Raw genomic sequence first — 17,352 nt, forward strand, 5'->3', positions numbered from 1 at the left:
GTGCGTGTGACTGTCGAGCGTCTGACAGCTCAGGTGAACTGAGGAGTTACCGACAGTGTCTTCCGAATGTCAGCTCGGCAAACACTGCCGTGTACAGTTTTCTACAGCAGGCACCTCGTTTGTGACCCGTGCCAATTGCCGTTCGTCGGCAACGGAGGTTGGAATTTGCTTGCTGACACCGCGACGGGAAGTCCACTGTGTAGTGACAGGTGACTTTCAAACGAATCGTGTTTTATGCTCCCTTGGACTGAAACAAACACCCTCCGACAATCACCGTAAGAGTCTTGGCTGGAGGGGAGACAACATGTTTTTTTGTGGTATTCCCTGGTGATCTTGTCACTCTTGAGAAGCTCACAGATGCACGTGTCCTGGGGAACCACATCCACCTCCATACGCAGTTCGCTTATCCTCGGCACAGTGGCATCTGCTGACGTGTCACGCGCCTCGCAGTGTACGTGTGTGCTTCGAAGAGCACCGGGATGAATTTACCGCACTCCCCTAGTCACCAAACTCTCCGGACTTAAAAGCCGATCGAGAATCTCTGGAAACACCTCGATCGGGTTGTTCTGCTGAGAAATCTAGCAGAGCTGGCCACAGCTCTGGAATCGACACGTCTCCGCATCCCTTTCGGTATCTTCCAGAACCTCATTGACACTCTTCTTGTGCATCTCGCAGCAGTCCTCACTGCAAAAGATGTTTGTTAAAGCTTTTGACATCTGGTCACTTTAATGTGACTGGACAGTGAATAATTTATAGCTTTTTGTTATTGTCCTGTTAGGCGAGGACCAACTTTTTAGAGGACCAGTTTCGTGACATTAAACCACCACTGTTCCCATTCAAGATTTGTGGTCTTATTTGTGCATATCGTCCTGGAGCTGTACTTAGTTGGTCTACATATCCAGGCTGTCCATTTTTTTGTACTTTACAGACACATACTGACTTAACACCTCACTTGCACTGTTGACTGAGTTTCCGTTTGGTGTGTTTACTATGCGCAGTGCTCCTATTATTACTGCATTTTTCGTTTTTCTTTTGTTTGTGTTGTGATGATTGTAAAACACAAAAATAAAAGGATCTTAAATTACACCTGGATGCCACAATACAAACAAAAGACAAATGAAAAACGCAGACTAACATCTGGAAATGCTGTGTACAGTAAGCAGAGTAAATTAAAGCAGAGTTAACAGTGGAAGTGAGGTGGTAAGTCATAATGTACATGTAAAACACCGAAAGTTGGCGTCCTGTGTAAGCAGACCAAATGTGTACAATTCAGGACTGTGCATATGCTCTAACAGAATCACAAATTGTATGTAGGAACAAATAATAATTTAACCTGAGAAAACTTGTGCTACAAGAAGTTGTGTCACCTGAGACAAGAGAATAAAAAATAGACTTTAGTGCAGTAAGAAATTGGTAATTATTATATAACACAATTATTATATACAAAATCATGTATTACAGGTAACCAAGGTGCTTCAAAATAAAAAGAAGCAAAATGCATATGACACAATGCAAACAGAGTTTCGACTAGTTCCATTAGACGAATTATATCTCCGTGTATATTTTTTATTTGAACAATTGGTAAAAAGTGCGCAGCCGGTTGAAGTGCATATCATTACAGTGGTAGACAAAGGCAGTGGCCTCTCTCGTCGGAGATGGCCTCGTGTCAGCTCGGTGCGTCACTTCTCTTTTAATACACGTAAGTGCAGCATTCGACCTCCACACTAGTGAGAATGTTGTTATGCCATTTCGTATATCCCAGTTCCAGCCGAAACCTTGCGGAACGTTACTGCAACATAACTGGTGGCAAGCAGATATTGGGACTTTTTTGATCCCGTATTTGAGACAGAGACGATGCTGCAGCTTCAGACAAGTTTAAAACACACAATTTCAAATCTGTACAAAACATTTTCTTGCTGACATCCCCCACAAAAAGATGAAAGGAAAAAAGTTTGTTGCTCATTCATTTTCCACATTCGTGCAATGAAACTTCAGCATCAGACACAATGGTTCAATATATTATTTCTTTATTACCGACTGTATTCACATCACATTTTGCCGTCAGTGTCCACATATACCACTAAACACGCCTGAATAATTAGTCATTGTTCAACACACATTTCTTGGAGATCATTGTGAACAGTTTTCTTCCCTCTGACACCCGTCTCCACACTTTCGTCGCCTATCCCTCGGTCTTCATCTCGGTTGTTTTCTTCCATTTAGTGTATTTTCTTGGGAATCTCTTCTTTTCCATTGTCTTGAAGTGCCTGTACCATCTGAGCCTTGATGTTTTTATCCTGCTCTGCAAGGGTTCCTCTTGCCATTTCCCTTACCCTTCCATTCCTCGCCCTGTCTTTCCTTGTTATTCCTATCCTGCTTCTGAGGAACTTCATCCCTCATGCCTTCTATCTGCTTCTCTCTTTTCTTCATTACCCACGTTGTAGACGTGTAGGTCAGTATTGGGCTGTAGTAACTTCTATACATATGGCCTTTTTGTGGGCCATCTCTGTTCCAAACCAGGCTCTTAACACTTTGCAGCAATCTTTCTGACTGTCCGCCACATTCACTATCTCTTTCTCATTTCTTCCATCTTCCTCTATCACACTTCCTAAGTATATGACACTGTCCACCTTCTTCAATTGTTCACCTCCAGTCATTATTCTGCTAGGTGGTCTAACTTTCTTTCTAGTTTTAACAAGGATCTCATATTTGTTAACATTAAATTTCAATCCATACTGTCTCTGTTTCTTCACATGCTTGCTTCCTGAATCTCCTCCTCCCTGTTTCCCCATGTCATCAAGTCATCATTGTGTTCATCTTGTCGTGTTCAATTTCTTTTACCACCTACTTATTATCTACTCCTAGACCGCAATGATGAGGAAAGGTGACAAAGCACTGCCATGTTTCACACAATTTGTTTGCTGGACCCAGTCCATACTTTAATTTCCCAGTTCCACACAACTCCACGGTATGTCTCCTCCACTCTGCTTGTTAACTCTTTTTCCACTCCCTTCTTTTCTAGTGCTTCCCAGACCTTTCTTATACAGACACTATCAAATGCCTTTTCTATATTGAGAAAGACCATCACGAGGTCTTTCCCAAATTCATAGTGATGCTCCTGGAGCTGACTCACTGCACATACGAGTCAACAGGTCTGAAGTCGTGCTGTTCCTCTCTCAATTTGTTCTCGACCCTTGTTCTGATTCTGCCCTCCAGGATCTTTTCGTATACCTTGGCACAATTTGGTATCAGAGTGACTGCCCTTTAGTTTCTAGAATCGTTCCTACTTCCTTCAGGAGATATGATGTGATAGTATTGAGATGCACGAAAAACTTGCTTTTTCTTAAAATGGAGTGCAAATTACCCAGATTGCATTATTGTGTTTCATAATGAAAGCACTTGGTTGCTACCAACAAACTTTAAGCATAGTTTCATACCTTCTCTAAACTATCTCTCGCTTACATGTGTACTGTCAAATATTTAATATATTAATTCAATTGTAATCAGATGTTTAAAGCTGTGTCGTAGATGGGAGTTTGATTCTTTAACCCTTTCAGACCAGAATTTTTTGTGGAGGAAGGAAAATTTTTCTTAATGTTCAAATGCTCTTAGGTGATTTTTTAATGATTTTATATGCAAGATTTATACAGGTATATGAATATACTTTGTACACTTGGCTTCTGTTTAGGGACTAAAATAATTAATTTTGAAATATTCATTGTTGTAATAAATATTTCGATAATTCAATATTTAACATGCCAAATAATAATATTCATTTATACAGTGAAGTATAACCAACCAACAACTTCAGTGAATTCTGGGGTTACATGCTGTTGTGCACTGCCACATGCATTTGTTGATATTTTTACAGTAACACCCAGCTGTTGGCAGCACTTGTGCACGATGTAAAGACTAAGCGTGCACAGATGTGCACACTAGGTTTCCATTGAGGAAAAATATTTCCGTTGCAGCTAATACACTCTAAAATTTAACGCTTGCAGTTGTAGCCGGTGGGGTCTGAAAGGGTTAAGGAATTGGGGATTTTGTGGTGTAATGCTAGGAAAACGAATGAATCCACTGACATCGATGAAACTTCACCGAAACATGTTTGGGTGTCAAACGAGAAGAATTTGTGTTTGCTCGAGAGAACCCTATTTTCATAATTATTCCGTAGATATCTCTTACGTGGGATGGTACGTACCTTTCAACTGAGACGTGGTGGGAGGGGGGCATAGAAAGGGAGAATTTGACTCCATTCGCAAGTACACAGCGGTTGACAGTGTGTGGTGTGGTCCACAGTGGGTGCCGGAGATCACGCACCACTGCCAGAAGACACCGTTCCTGCTGGTGGGGACCCAGATCGACCTGCGAGACGACGTGCCCACCATCGAGAAGCTGGCCAAGAACAAGCAGAAGCCGGTGAGCTTCGAGCAGGGCGAGAAGCTCGCCAAGGAGCTGAAGGCCGTCAAGTACGTCGAGTGCTCGGCGCTCACGCAGGTAGGTGCCGCTCTCTGCCCGGCAGGATCTTTTGCTCTCTGGTTTTGAAACTTCCTGTTAGATTAAAACTGTGTGCCAGACTGCGACTCCAGCCAGGAACGGTGCTCCTTACTGACCGAACTTCGAAGGTTACGGAAAATGTGTATCGACAGTAGTGGAGCTGCGAGGGCGAGTAACGAGTTTCGACCGGGTAGCTCGGGTGGAGCCTCTGGACGAGTGACGAGTTCTGGGTTCTGAACCCGGTCTGGCACCCCGTTTTAATCTGCTGAGAAGATTTGTAACAGCTCTCACTGTACTGCAGAGGGAGAGAAAAGTTCTGCAAAGTGCCCTAAGGCTGTGGCTGGACCTTCCCCCCTCCCATCCCTCCTCGCAGCATCTCCTCCTGCAAGTGGTAGTCTGCGAGGTATGCAACGGAGTTTCTGTGAAGCCTGGAAAATGGGAGAAGTGGTACTGGAGGGGATAAAGTGTGAGGAGGGAGAGGCTTATGAGTTCTTACCAGATACCTCAGTCTGTACTAGGGATGGCAGTTATTGCTGAAACAACCTGTTTTTGGTTATCTCTCCTTTCCTGACACTAGTTTAACTATCTGTTAAAACCACTCGAAATAACCGATTTTCAGTTTTTTATTCCTATTATTTCCTGTAATAAATGTAGAAATCGAACAAACATTGAAAGAATTTTGACGCACTGAGTTTTGAGATACGCACTGTCAGAATCTCAAATTAAATAGGAAAATAGAAAAAAAAGGACATTGTCCATCCACCGCTCACTGGTCAAAAAGCAATAAGTGGTTGACTGTTACAAAAAATTTGCCAGTATTCTCCTAGTTATTCTGATTTTTTTAAAACTCTTCTCAAAAATAGTGGGATCATCCCTCTATTTGAACGTTATGAATAGTCAATGCTATAGCGTAAAAACTAAGGTCAGAGAACTATATTCTATTTGTTAATTTGTCAGTTTTCGAGGGCTACGAGCAGATAAAGGCACGTTACTTCAATTCGGGCAGCAGATCCGCTGCTTTTTATTTTTATTGCAAGTATGAATAAATTGTTAAATTTCCTAATTTTCTCCTTATGTTGTATCACAAGTCTGTTTCAGCTTCTCCCATTTTTAATCTTTTAAAGCAAATGGAGCCTTGTACTTCGTCAATACTGCACTTTGTAAAATACTTCGAGACTAGGGATGGTGCCATTCTGTAATAGAACTGATATCTATCAACAGTAGTGAGAAACTGCCATATAGACAAAATGGGGCAAGGCTTGTACATCACATTACACTCGTACCATCCAGTAGGCCGTACCACGTAGTAACAGGTACATCATCATCTCAGCAGTGCTGCACCGATACTTAAGGCACCTGTTCACCACTCGTTTCCATCTGTGCTGTTATTAAAATATCTCTGATCAGTTTTCCCATTGTCTGTAACAAACCTGTATTTCAAAGCAATGCAAATTTTACAGATAAAGCTTAATCATTAAAAGAAAGAGGTTTATTTAAAAATGAAAGATCTTAGCACTGTTTCTGTGACTAATTGATATGTTTTTTATGTGCTTATTAGGAAAAAAATAAAATAAAAACACTTGTTATGACAGAGACCAAACAAACACCGAAAAATACAAGTTATTCAGAATTGAAATACCTACATCAGCATTAACTGGTTGGTTTTTCCATCCCTGTTCTGTATTGGTACTGGCTGCAAAGTTTGGGATTCGAGTCCTAGTCCAGCACACAACTTTAATCATCCGGAGTTTCCAGACCTCTGCAGGTCATTAATGGTAAGACACCGTGAAATTAATGTGAAGAGTACATCAGGGGATTGCAATAGGCCCCTTACTGTTGACTTTGTGCACCAGCTGTGTGTGTGTGCTGTCGCAGTATCGCATTGTACAGGTAGATAACCCTTAGGGCTGGAGCGTAACAGGGCCAGTCAGAAAGTGATGCCTCTTATTCTTTTTTTATTTTAAAAGCAAAGTCAATGCCATATATGAGGTGCTACATAAAATACCCGAGAATTTCGTTGTTCCTGTCAAACCAGTAGCAATACAACATTCGGCCACTAGATGTCTCGAAGTACACTTCTCACCTACTGCTGTACAAAGTTGCATCATAATTTCATAATTGCCGTGTGTAGTCGTCGATTCTAGTAGTGCATTTTGCCGTGTGTTTCAGCACTTCTGTGAATCGGAAATGGATAATGTAGAGGAACAATGGGTTTGCATCAAATTGTGTTTAAAGTGGAAGAAAACTGCAGCGGAGGCCCACTGCTTGCCGACAGACACATTTGGCGAGAGTACACCGAATCGAGCGAGAACGTTTGACTGGATTGATCGCTTCGAGGAAGGCTGAGAATCTGTGGAAGATGCCAGTTGTCCTTGTCAGTAGTCAACGCTCACAACACCGGGAATAGAGATTTGTGAGATAATTCACGAAGACTGAAAGCAGACAGTTCACGAGGTTTGTAACAGACTTTACTGTCGTACACTACGTGTCGACGAATTCTAGCCGACGAACTGAACACGAGACGAATTGAAGTGAACTTTGTCACCTTCTCGGCATCGGCCGGCGAGACGTCGGAGTGCAAGTGTTCACTGAGCTGCAACAAATAGTTCGAGCGTGTCCAAAAATTATTATCCAGAGTCATAACAGGTGACGAATCTTTGATATTGAAAGGAAGCTGCAGGCATCACAGTGGAAAAGTCACCTTCTTCGAGGCCGAAAAAAGCTCGGCGAGTTCGCAGCGACGTGAAGCCGGTGCTGATAATTTTTTAGACATTCGGGGAATAGCGCATAAGGAGTTTGTTCCACCTTGTCAGACTGTTGACAGGCAGTTTTTACTGTGAGGTTTTGAGGCGACTGATGGAAAATGTTCAGTGCAAATGGCCAGAGTTGTGGAAAAAGAAAGACCGGTCGGTACACCGTGACGACGCTTCCCTGCTCACTTCGGTCGTCGCGAAGGAATTCCTGGCCGGAAGCGACGAGGCAGCAGTCCCCCGTCCTCCCTTCGCACTAGACCTAGCCCCGTGTGACTTCTACCTGTGTCCGAAGGTGGAAATCGCATTGAAAGAGTGACCTTTTTGACTCGATTGAAGACACGCTTTTGGAATCGCATCAGGTCCTGAACACCCTTCACCCTATAGACTTCCAGGAGTGCTTCCAAAAGTTGGGACAGCGCTGAGATTATTGCGTATTTGCGTGCAGGCGTATAGTTTTCTGATTTTTACCATGAAATTCTTGGATATTAGTACATAGGATAACATTCAAAACATTCACCATTCATTTTCCACTTTGCATTACAATCGCCACATCCTCGGCAACAGTCATTCTTCTACCTCAAAACGAGAGCACGTATATCTGTGTGGTAAAAATCACTATCCTGGCACTCAGACTTTTTCAAAGTTTTCCCGTCTTCAAAGTGATGTCCCTGATGATCTCAGAATGGGCTGAACAGTTGTAAGTCTAGTGGAGCAACAGATTGTATATAGTCATTTTATTTGCCTCTTTATTCTGGTGAGTGCACAAATTTTGGAGTAGCCCAGTATTTTTGATTATGGCCATCACACTGTTTACTGGTGGATAACTGGTGACAAATTTGTCTGTAGTTAGCCGGCTGTTGCTACAGATGGTCCGATTGATCGTTGTATGTTCCGTGGAGATGTTGCAGTCACGGCCCGGGTGCTCTGCTCCACACTGCACTGGCTCTCTACAGCGGCGAGACCGTCCCAGTACGAGCGCTGACATCTACAGTAGCGGTTTTGTACACCTTCTTCGGCCTTTCGTGAAAGCAATTGGACGTTTCACATTCTATATTAAGGACTTTAATCTCAGTGATTTTCTGAACTTATACAGTGCTGCCATGTGTTCCTGTCAGACACTGTTAGTGGAGTGGGCTATAGAAGTCCATTACACAAACACAGTGTCATCTACCTGACATCCGTATCGAGGCTGATTAACACGAATGGTAATGACCAATCGTAGTAGAGATAGATCAGGGTGATGATTCTTCTGGAAAACCTGGAATTCTCGGGGAATTATGTTTTATCTGGAGAAACCAGAGATATACCAGGGAATTCCATAAAATCCAGGGGAGTTCTGCATTTTTAACCTGTCATTGAAATTTAATTTTATTGGAGTTTTATCAGTCACAAATTTAAGAATACTTAATATTTCAAAGTGTGTTAATTATATGAATATCATTCTATAAAAATTATCAATGTTTAAAAATTGTGGTTAAACGCTGTTTATGGCTGGTATATTGCTCAGCTGAGAAGAAAGAAAAGTCATTATTGTGGTTTTTTACTTTCAGTTATAAGGGGCAGGGTGGCTGTGGCTGTGATTGGGGCCTCTCTTTGTGTTTTCTGGGTCTGGTACCCCTGACCACTCCCCTGTGCAAAGACCACTCTTTCATCTCTCTGGTTTTACAGTTTTTAGATGTGGCCTACTCTTTTGTGCTTTCTACTGTGTGTATATTTAGCTTCCTCACTTGATTGTTTGACCCCCCCTGACTGCACGCCTTTACCTAACTTCGTGTCACTTTTGAATCACAGAACTGATGATGACCTTGCCATTTAGTCCCGTAACCCCTCTCGATCGATCAGCTTTGAACAGCTTGTTGACATAAAGAAATGTACTGAGTCAGTTTTGTTACAAATTGCATTGAGATTCTGCTTCTGAAACAATTGGTTGTGGAGTCACATAAGGAAGGATGAAATAGTGCTGTGAATGGGTCGTATAAATGAAACTGAAAGTATATGTAATAGTCGGAATTTTGATGAGCATTCTCATGTTGGGATGAATAAAGTGAGTGAGAGAATATACTTCACCTGAGAAAGTTCTCAGTGTGAGTGAAAGGATGGGGGAGGTTGCTCAAAACAAAGAACGTTTCCCAATTTCATATAAATGAAACTAGAGGAGCTTTTCGCGAGTGGAGAGAGTTCCGTTTTTGAACCGATCTCTGTGGCATACTTCAAGCTGAGAAAGTTTTGTTGAGGTTAAAATTTTACTGATTACTTTTAGTAAAAATGAAAGAATTTATGCCGTTTGGAAGACAAAAAAAAGATGTACAAAGCCCGAAGAAATATTGAAGAGAGAAACTATAGAAGTTTATACAGGTTTAACAACAAAACATTATTTGTCTGGCAAATTATCTTCTTCCGAATGTTTATTTTCCATTACTAAGTAGCAGCCAGAGAGATTAGACACTGACACTCGGCCACTCTTGCTATTATCAATCGTACTAATAATTTTCAAGAAAGTCTAAATTAATATTGTATGAACTGCTTTCACTATTAGCAGCTTCAGTCACCATAGCTATTTTTTCAAAGCGAGATCACTTTTAGTGTCTGTCCTTCTTTAAATTTCTGTAAATATTAATTACTTTCGCCACAACTTATTTTGTCGAAGCAGTCGATGACTGGAGATTGTAATACATTTATCTTTACTGTAGAAGCTGAAGTTACAATCACTTTCTATTCTTTTGAATTAAGTAATGTAGGTTTCACTGCTCAGAATAATTAGAGTAGAAATTAACAAGGCAGACTATTATTTACAGTGTAAATACTTTACATCTCATGACAAGTGCACCCTTGTTTCGTTGCATCACAGCACATATTATAGCAAACAATATTCCCCACAGTGAAATTATATTTTGTGAGTATAATAAAGCTTGGCTAAATGTGAACTGAACTGAATAGAACAGAACAGAACAGAACAGAATTGTACGTGTTTCTTTTACAGAGTTGATCTTTGGCTTTTTACAGTAAAAAAATAATTATCCCAGGAGTTCTGAGCAAAACGGCGGCATCATCTTCTGGTGGCTGGTCGCTGGTTTAATTTGTCACACTCATCGATGCAGATGTGGTCACCTTCCAGCAAAGTACTGTAGGCCCATTGCTTCGTTCTCAGTTCACGAGTATAAAACATAAATGAGACACCAGTGTGTGTTAATTTTAAAATCATAATTGGAAAAAAATTTCCTCAATAAAATTTATAAATACACGCCCTCACATCGCTCGGGTGACAATGTATGCACCAAATTTCTGTCACACTACAGCTTTTGGAATACATTGCAATATTGCAGATTTGCCAGGCAATATTACTCTTTGATAGAGTTGTCGAAACAAGTTGCTGAGGTGTTGCTGCCATTATATGGCAGTGGTGGAGAATATTTCATATTGCGGGGCCATATCTGCCTCCGTCCTTGTCTCTAAATGCTTCCCTCTCATTCTCCTTTTCACGCCACTAGAGCTGCATTGTTAAGTTACACAAAACACAGTATTGTGCGTCAGTTAGAAAGATAGCATATGTAGGGGCACTCTGTGCTCTAAGTTAATGCAGAAGTGAGCAGACTTAGAACTGTAAATTTCATAAATCTGATTCATACATGTACAAGTAGAACTATAGAGCACAGAAAATAATATACACAAAGACCGCAGTCCATAAAAGGACAATCTCGATGCAGCTTAGTGAGCCGTGCTTTTATTTTTATTTTGCTTAAGTTCTTAAAAGACTTCCAAACCTATTTTTAGCCTCATCATGTTTGTTTCTGTGCTCACGGGAGCAGCTTCCCACCAGCCTATTTTTCGTTACTATCGTGGTATTTTAGTACATTACTTTTCATTTGCCATAAATGGTTGTAGATGCGACACATTTATCACTGTACTAGTGAGTCACAATAAAATATTAACATGAACATTTGATTCCAAGTCCTTCCACTTATCTTTCAATGAGAAGAAGATCCACACTTCAGAGACATACATCAAACTTCAGCACGAGTTTCCAGTAACCAGAAATGATGAGCGACCCCCTTAAGCTTTGAAAACAGTTCGTTAAATTAAATAAATCACCCACAAAGTACAATCTCTGTTTCTTATCTTGTTGAATGTAATTGCAGGAGAGAGACATTATTCAAAACAACTTACTTTCGTCCATTTCGTAGCCATAGTATGGCCAGTGTAAATACTTTTGGGCCGGAAATGTATCTCTAACATTGCCGGGTCACACTTGCTGCAATAAATTTTGGCAGCCGCTTTGCCGGGCTATATTACTGGCAAGGTACAATTTTTACGACCCGTGCAAACGTCACTCAGTTATTACAACGTTCGGGCAGTCAATCCTTTCTTTGGTGTGTACGTATGTAGAACGTCGCACTTGCATTTGTCATTTTTCACACAAAGATATTGACTTTGTGCTTGTGCTGTTGCAGAAAGGACTGAAGAATGTGTTCGATGAAGCTATCCTAGCGGCACTGGAACCTCCGGAGCCTACGAAGAGGAGAAAGTGCGTCATACTGTAATGGCACTCAATGCGTGCACCGGGTGAGTGTGAGCTGCGCATATCACAGAAAATTGTCTTCTTCTTTTTCCCCCTGACATTAAAACCACGGCTCACCTGTAGCCATCATTGTCTAAAATAACTCGATACAGAGAGGGATTATAGTTGGTCATGTGTCATATTGGACAAATAACTTGCGTGATTTCTGTCAGAATGTTTTGGAATCGGTTAGTTTGTAATTCATGTGTAAACAATTTTATTGTTTACACAGCTGAAAACTGGCTATTTGGAGAATACTAAGCAGCACAGTGAATCAAATGTCATATAAGTGATTATATTGCTGTGACAAGCAATTGAAAATCCAGGATGGACGGAAGCAATATTATGAGAAGGAAAGTTGCTGCTCACCGTATAGCGGAGATGCTGAGTTGCAAATAGCCACAACAGAAAGACTTGAACAATTAAAGCTTTCAGTCATTGGTCTTTGTCACAAAACACACACACACACACACACACACACACACACACACACACACACAGATGCAACTCACACAGTCGTGCGTGTCAGTTGTGTTTGGGTGAGAGAGAGAGAGAGAGAGAGAGAGAGAGAGAGAGAGTTTTGTGACAAAGACCAATGACTGAAAGCTTTAATTGTTGTAGTCTTTCTGTTATGCCTATTTGCAACTCAGCATCTCCGCTATATGGTGAGTAGCAACTTTCCTTCTCATAATACTGTTATAATACTGAATCACTATTCATGCTGCAAGTGAAAAACAGATTTTAGTACAAGGAAAACATTTCCTTTCTCTGTTTTTTTCATTCTGTGTGCACTCAGTGTTACTATAAAAGTTCATCTAAAGAATGGGAATACACAATTAATGATAAGAAATTATTTTTAAATTTTGGTTTTATACTTTTCGGGTGTTATATGTTGTTGGGCAGGTGAGCAAAAGTGGTTGTTGTTGTTGTTGTTGTTTTCTGTTCAAAGGCTGGTTTGTGTAGCTCACCAGCCTATCATGTGCAAATCTCTTCATTTCTGGATGACTACTGCCACCTACGTCTTTTTAATCTATGTTATGTATTCATCCGTAGGTCTCTCTACCATTTTTACCACCACGTGTACTTCAAGTACCAAATTGATTATATCTTGTTGCTTCTGGGCGTCTCCTACTACCAATTCCTTCTTTTAGTTAGTGCATGCCATAAGTTAATTTTACACGCAGTTCGTCTGACGCCCATATGTGGAAGACTTCTCTGCTCTTCTGGTCTGAACTGTTTATTGTCCACAGTTCATTTCTATACAAGACTACACTGCCAGACACAGACCTCAACAAATAACCTCATTTTATATTGTATTTAAACATGTGTCTTTTTTTTAAAAAAAAAAACACTATTTTCTCGCTATTGTCAGTTTGCATTTAATACCCTCTCTCTCTGATTGGTGTCCTTATTTAATACCCCCTCTCTCTCTCTCTCTCTCTCTCTCTCTCTCTCTCTCTCTCTCTCTCTCTCTGACCACTGTCCTTTTGCTGCCAAAATAGCAAAACTCCTGTACTACCGTATTTACTCGAATCTAAGCCGCACTTTTTTTCCGGTCTTTGTAATCCAAAAAACCGCCTGCGGCCTAGAATCGAGTACAAAAAAGCGAAGTTCTGAAAAATGTTGGTAGGTGCGCCACAACCAACTTCTGCCGTCGAATATATGTACCGCTACACAGGCATGCTTTGTGGGCACAGAGATAAATACTGGCCCCAAAATCTCTGCGTCAGTAAATAAATTAAAAAAAGTGTAAGACGAGTGTTTTGTTTCTCCGCCCCGAGTTTCGACCACTGCATTTTCATACATTATCCAACGAAGTAAATACAAATTCCGTATTGTTCATCTTCGAATGTAGCAGAATTTCAATGTACTACGAAAATCCGACTGGCAAGACTGTTAGGGATGTTTGTCAATATGGCCAACTCTACGTTCTGAATTTTTTCCTACCTGTGAGAAGAGATGGTTGCTAATAGGAACCTGATGAAATGTGAATCACATGCAGTACTATCTTCACCATAAGAATAATATGAATATAAACATTTTGCCATGTGTTCTTTCGTGTTTGCTGCTATCTCATTTAAATCCTGTCTGCCTAATAAACTACGAAACTTGAGTGAGAAAACAGCAAACGCGGAAGAATATACGTATCGTGTCATGTTTATATTCATATTATTCTTATGCCTAATAGTGATACAGTCAGAAATGAAGCACGGCAACTGAGTAGATTTTTAAATCTAAGATGACTAATTTCTGTGCAGAATTTGATGTACTAAAGAAGCAGCCACAAAAATTTTCAAACGGAGAAAAATTTTCGCCTAACTCTTATTCAGAACATGTTCTATCATACGCAGTCTATTATTTGGTTCTTGTTGATCATTGTCAAAGAAAGCAGCAGTGTAAGTAACAACAAATAGCAGTCTCTTGCCATTGTTTCGCTAATGTGACGATTCCTCTCCTTTTTTTTTTTAATTGTAAGTGGCGGTAGCGCGCACAAAAGCAAGCCATGCCGCGAGCGGCGACACGCCGTAAACACGCACTATCAGAATGCGACAAACAATGCATGACGCAGTACAGTAATGCATTTTCAGCTTAGAGTGACGTAAACACCTATAACAAATAAAACAGCACTTATCAGATCAAAGCAAAATAAGCAATCAATTCAAACCAGACGAAGCACGTGAAAAAGGAAGGGTACCCGAATAAATACAGACGGAGCACCTGACGCATAGCAATGGCTACCTGGTAAAGCTTAACTGCTAAGATTACGACTCGAACCAAACTACTGTATCGTCTTCCATTCGACCTAAATTGGGTCTCATATTACAATGGACCAACTTTGTTTCGATTTGGAGGTGCGACCTAAAACTTTTCTCTCCCCTTGAATTTCGAGTCTCAAATTTCTGGTGCAGCTTAGATTCGGGTTTTTTTTTTTTTTTTTTTTTTTTTTTTTTTTTTTTTTTTTTTTTTTTTTTTTTTTTTCGAGTGTCATTTTTCAGGTGTGGCTTAGATTCGAGTAAATACGGTAGTTTTAATGTCTTGTGTCTTTAGCTAATTCTCTCAGCATCACCTGATTTAATTCAGCTAAACTCCAGTGCCCTCATTTGTTTTATTGGCATTCGTCTTACAACCTCTTTTCAAGACAGTGTCCATTCTGTTCTAGTGATCTTATATTTTGGATTTCCAAATTGTTGTGTTCCATTCTGAACTCCCAGTGTTTGATCTTCCAACTCCCTTGTTGTCTCTGCAGAATTAAAACATCATTGACAAACTTCAAAGTTTTATTCGTTCTTCCTGTACTTTAATTGTCTTTCCGAATATCTCGTTGGTTTCCTACAGCTTGCTCGATGTACACATTTACTTAAGGCATAAGCTACAACCTTGTCTCATTCCCTTCTCAACCACTGCTTCCATTGTGTGTCCTTGGACTCTGGAAGGGCTATCCAGAAAGTAAACAGACGTATTGGTCTATCAAAGTGGTGGACAGGACTGCAGCCTCCATCTTTGATCCATAATGTTCCACTCTCGGTATACATCCAGTGGTGGTAGCTAGCACGTGCTCTCTCTCACTCTCACTCTGTGTGTGTGTGTGTGTGTGTGTGTGTGTGTGTGTGTGTGTGTGTGTGTGTGTGAGAGATAGAGAGAGAGAGAGAGAGAGAGAGAGAGAGAGAGAGGTACTTTGCTGCAATAGAAAACCCTGCCATTTGTAAGGTGATGTGCAGCCTGTGATAAGAGTTTCTTTGGCAAAAAACTGCAAACCCATGGTGAGGACCACAGTGGCAGGTCTAGCCTAGTGACTAATGAACTGGTTATGAAAATCGATGACAGAATTTGTGAAAATTGTCTTTCCACAATTATGGAACTTCCAAAAGATTTCCCACAGATTTCACAGAATTTGGTGCACGAAATTGTGGTGGAGAAGCTCAGTTCCCACAAATTTTGTGCTAGATGGGCTCCCAAAGTTGTAATGGATGACCAAAAAGGGGGGGGAGGGGGGGGCAGCCTCAAAGATTACGAGAAAAATGCTAACTAAGTTATCAATTGTATCATAACTGGGGACGAGACTTGGTTGACACGTGTCAGTTGTGAAACAAAAAGGCATTTTATGAAATGGGGACACAAATTCTCCCGCCAAACTGAGGTTTGCAAATGCTGTCAGCAAGAAAGATCTGTTTACTGCATTTTGGACTCTAAAGGAATGAGTTCCTCGAATGTGGCACAACAGTTAGCGCAGGGAGCTATTTTCAAACACTGACAAAGTTACTGAGCAAAGTGACGCAGTGGTTAGCACACTGGACTCTCATTCGGGAGGACGACAGTTCAAACCCACGCCCGACCGTCCCGATTTAGCTTTTCTGTGATTTCCCTAAATCACTTCAGGCAAATGCCTTCGAAAGAGCGCGGGCGACACCCTTCTCCGTCGTTCCCTAATCTGCTGGGACCGATGACCTCGTTGTTTGGTCCCCTTCCCTGAATCGACCGACAAACTGACAAAGTTAACGCAGGCATTAAAAAACGGGCAAATTTACTGCAAAAGTTTTGTTTTTTCATAATACACGTACAGTTGCATCCGAGAGCTCCGAGGGATTTTGGGCGGAAGGTCCTCGGTGTCCACCATACGGCTCGGATCGGGTGCCGAGTGACGGCCTCCTCTTTTCGGCAACGGAGGCGTAGCTCGCTACACGGTGCTTTGATACTGACATCAGTATGCGTGTTGGTATAAATGAGTGATTGCAACTGCAGGTGGCAGATTTCTACAGAGACGGTATTGAAAATCTTTTGCCACAGTGTGATAGGTGCATCAATTTGAATGGCAATTATGTAGAAAAATAGCGTAAAGGTGTAGCTTTAACAATGTGTATTATAAAATTTGTTTTTTCCGTATTGCTCATTTTTTTCTGTTTCAAAGCCTCTGTTACTTCCCAGATGGCTTTCGTTTAACTACAGTCAAGTTTCTGTGCAACTTGTAAATAACCTTTCACTCACTGCATCTTTGCTATTTTTCCAGTTTCAAAGAGTGTAGTCCAGTCAGTATTGTCAAAAACTTTCTGTAAATCTACAAATGATATAAAACCAGGGTGGCTTTCTTCAACCTGCCTTGTAAGATAAGTCATAGGGGCAGTATTTTTTGTGTCGCTAGGATCCCATCGTGCTTCAAATTTGTGAAGGTTGACCGTGCTGTTCGACGGGCGAGACCGTGACATACCAGAAAAGATTCATACAATAACTCTGACTACGAAGTGAAAACAGAAATGCCGTGCACACACACACACACACACACACACACACACACACACACCATCTATCTCTCTATGCAGACTGTCTCATCTCTTGGAATGTACATCGAGGACATGTCGATTGTTGCTGGGAAGTCCAAATCACGGAGCTTCACTAGGAGGGGCTCTGTGGCACAGTTCACGGCATTGCAGACTCAGGGGTCAAAAGCACAGCAAATGGAGAAGTTGTGTTTCAGCTTGACTGTGGGACTACTTCAAACAAAAAATAGAGCACCTGAAACCAGTACCAACTACTGTTTCAACTAATAAACAC

At 41.1% G+C, this 17,352-nt stretch overlaps 1 protein-coding gene across 2 annotated transcripts in view; it reads left to right on the forward strand.

Moving 5' to 3' along the window:
- LOC126427355 (cdc42 homolog) overlaps window positions 1-17,352 on the forward strand; it is a 52,775-nt gene that overhangs the window by 24,162 nt on the left and 11,261 nt on the right. For both annotated transcript variants that reach the window (XM_050089689.1, XM_050089688.1), the window contains exons 5-6: window positions 4,300-4,497; window positions 11,699-11,810. In XM_050089689.1, coding sequence (XP_049945646.1) covers window positions 4,300-4,497; window positions 11,699-11,788 — 288 coding nt within the window. In that variant the 3' untranslated portion in view covers window positions 11,789-11,810. The remainder of the gene's footprint in view (window positions 1-4,299; window positions 4,498-11,698; window positions 11,811-17,352) is intronic.

Source organism: Schistocerca serialis, chromosome 11 (genome assembly GCF_023864345.2).
Source record: "Schistocerca serialis cubense isolate TAMUIC-IGC-003099 chromosome 11, iqSchSeri2.2, whole genome shotgun sequence".
Taxonomy (NCBI): Eukaryota; Metazoa; Arthropoda; class Insecta; order Orthoptera; family Acrididae; genus Schistocerca; species Schistocerca serialis.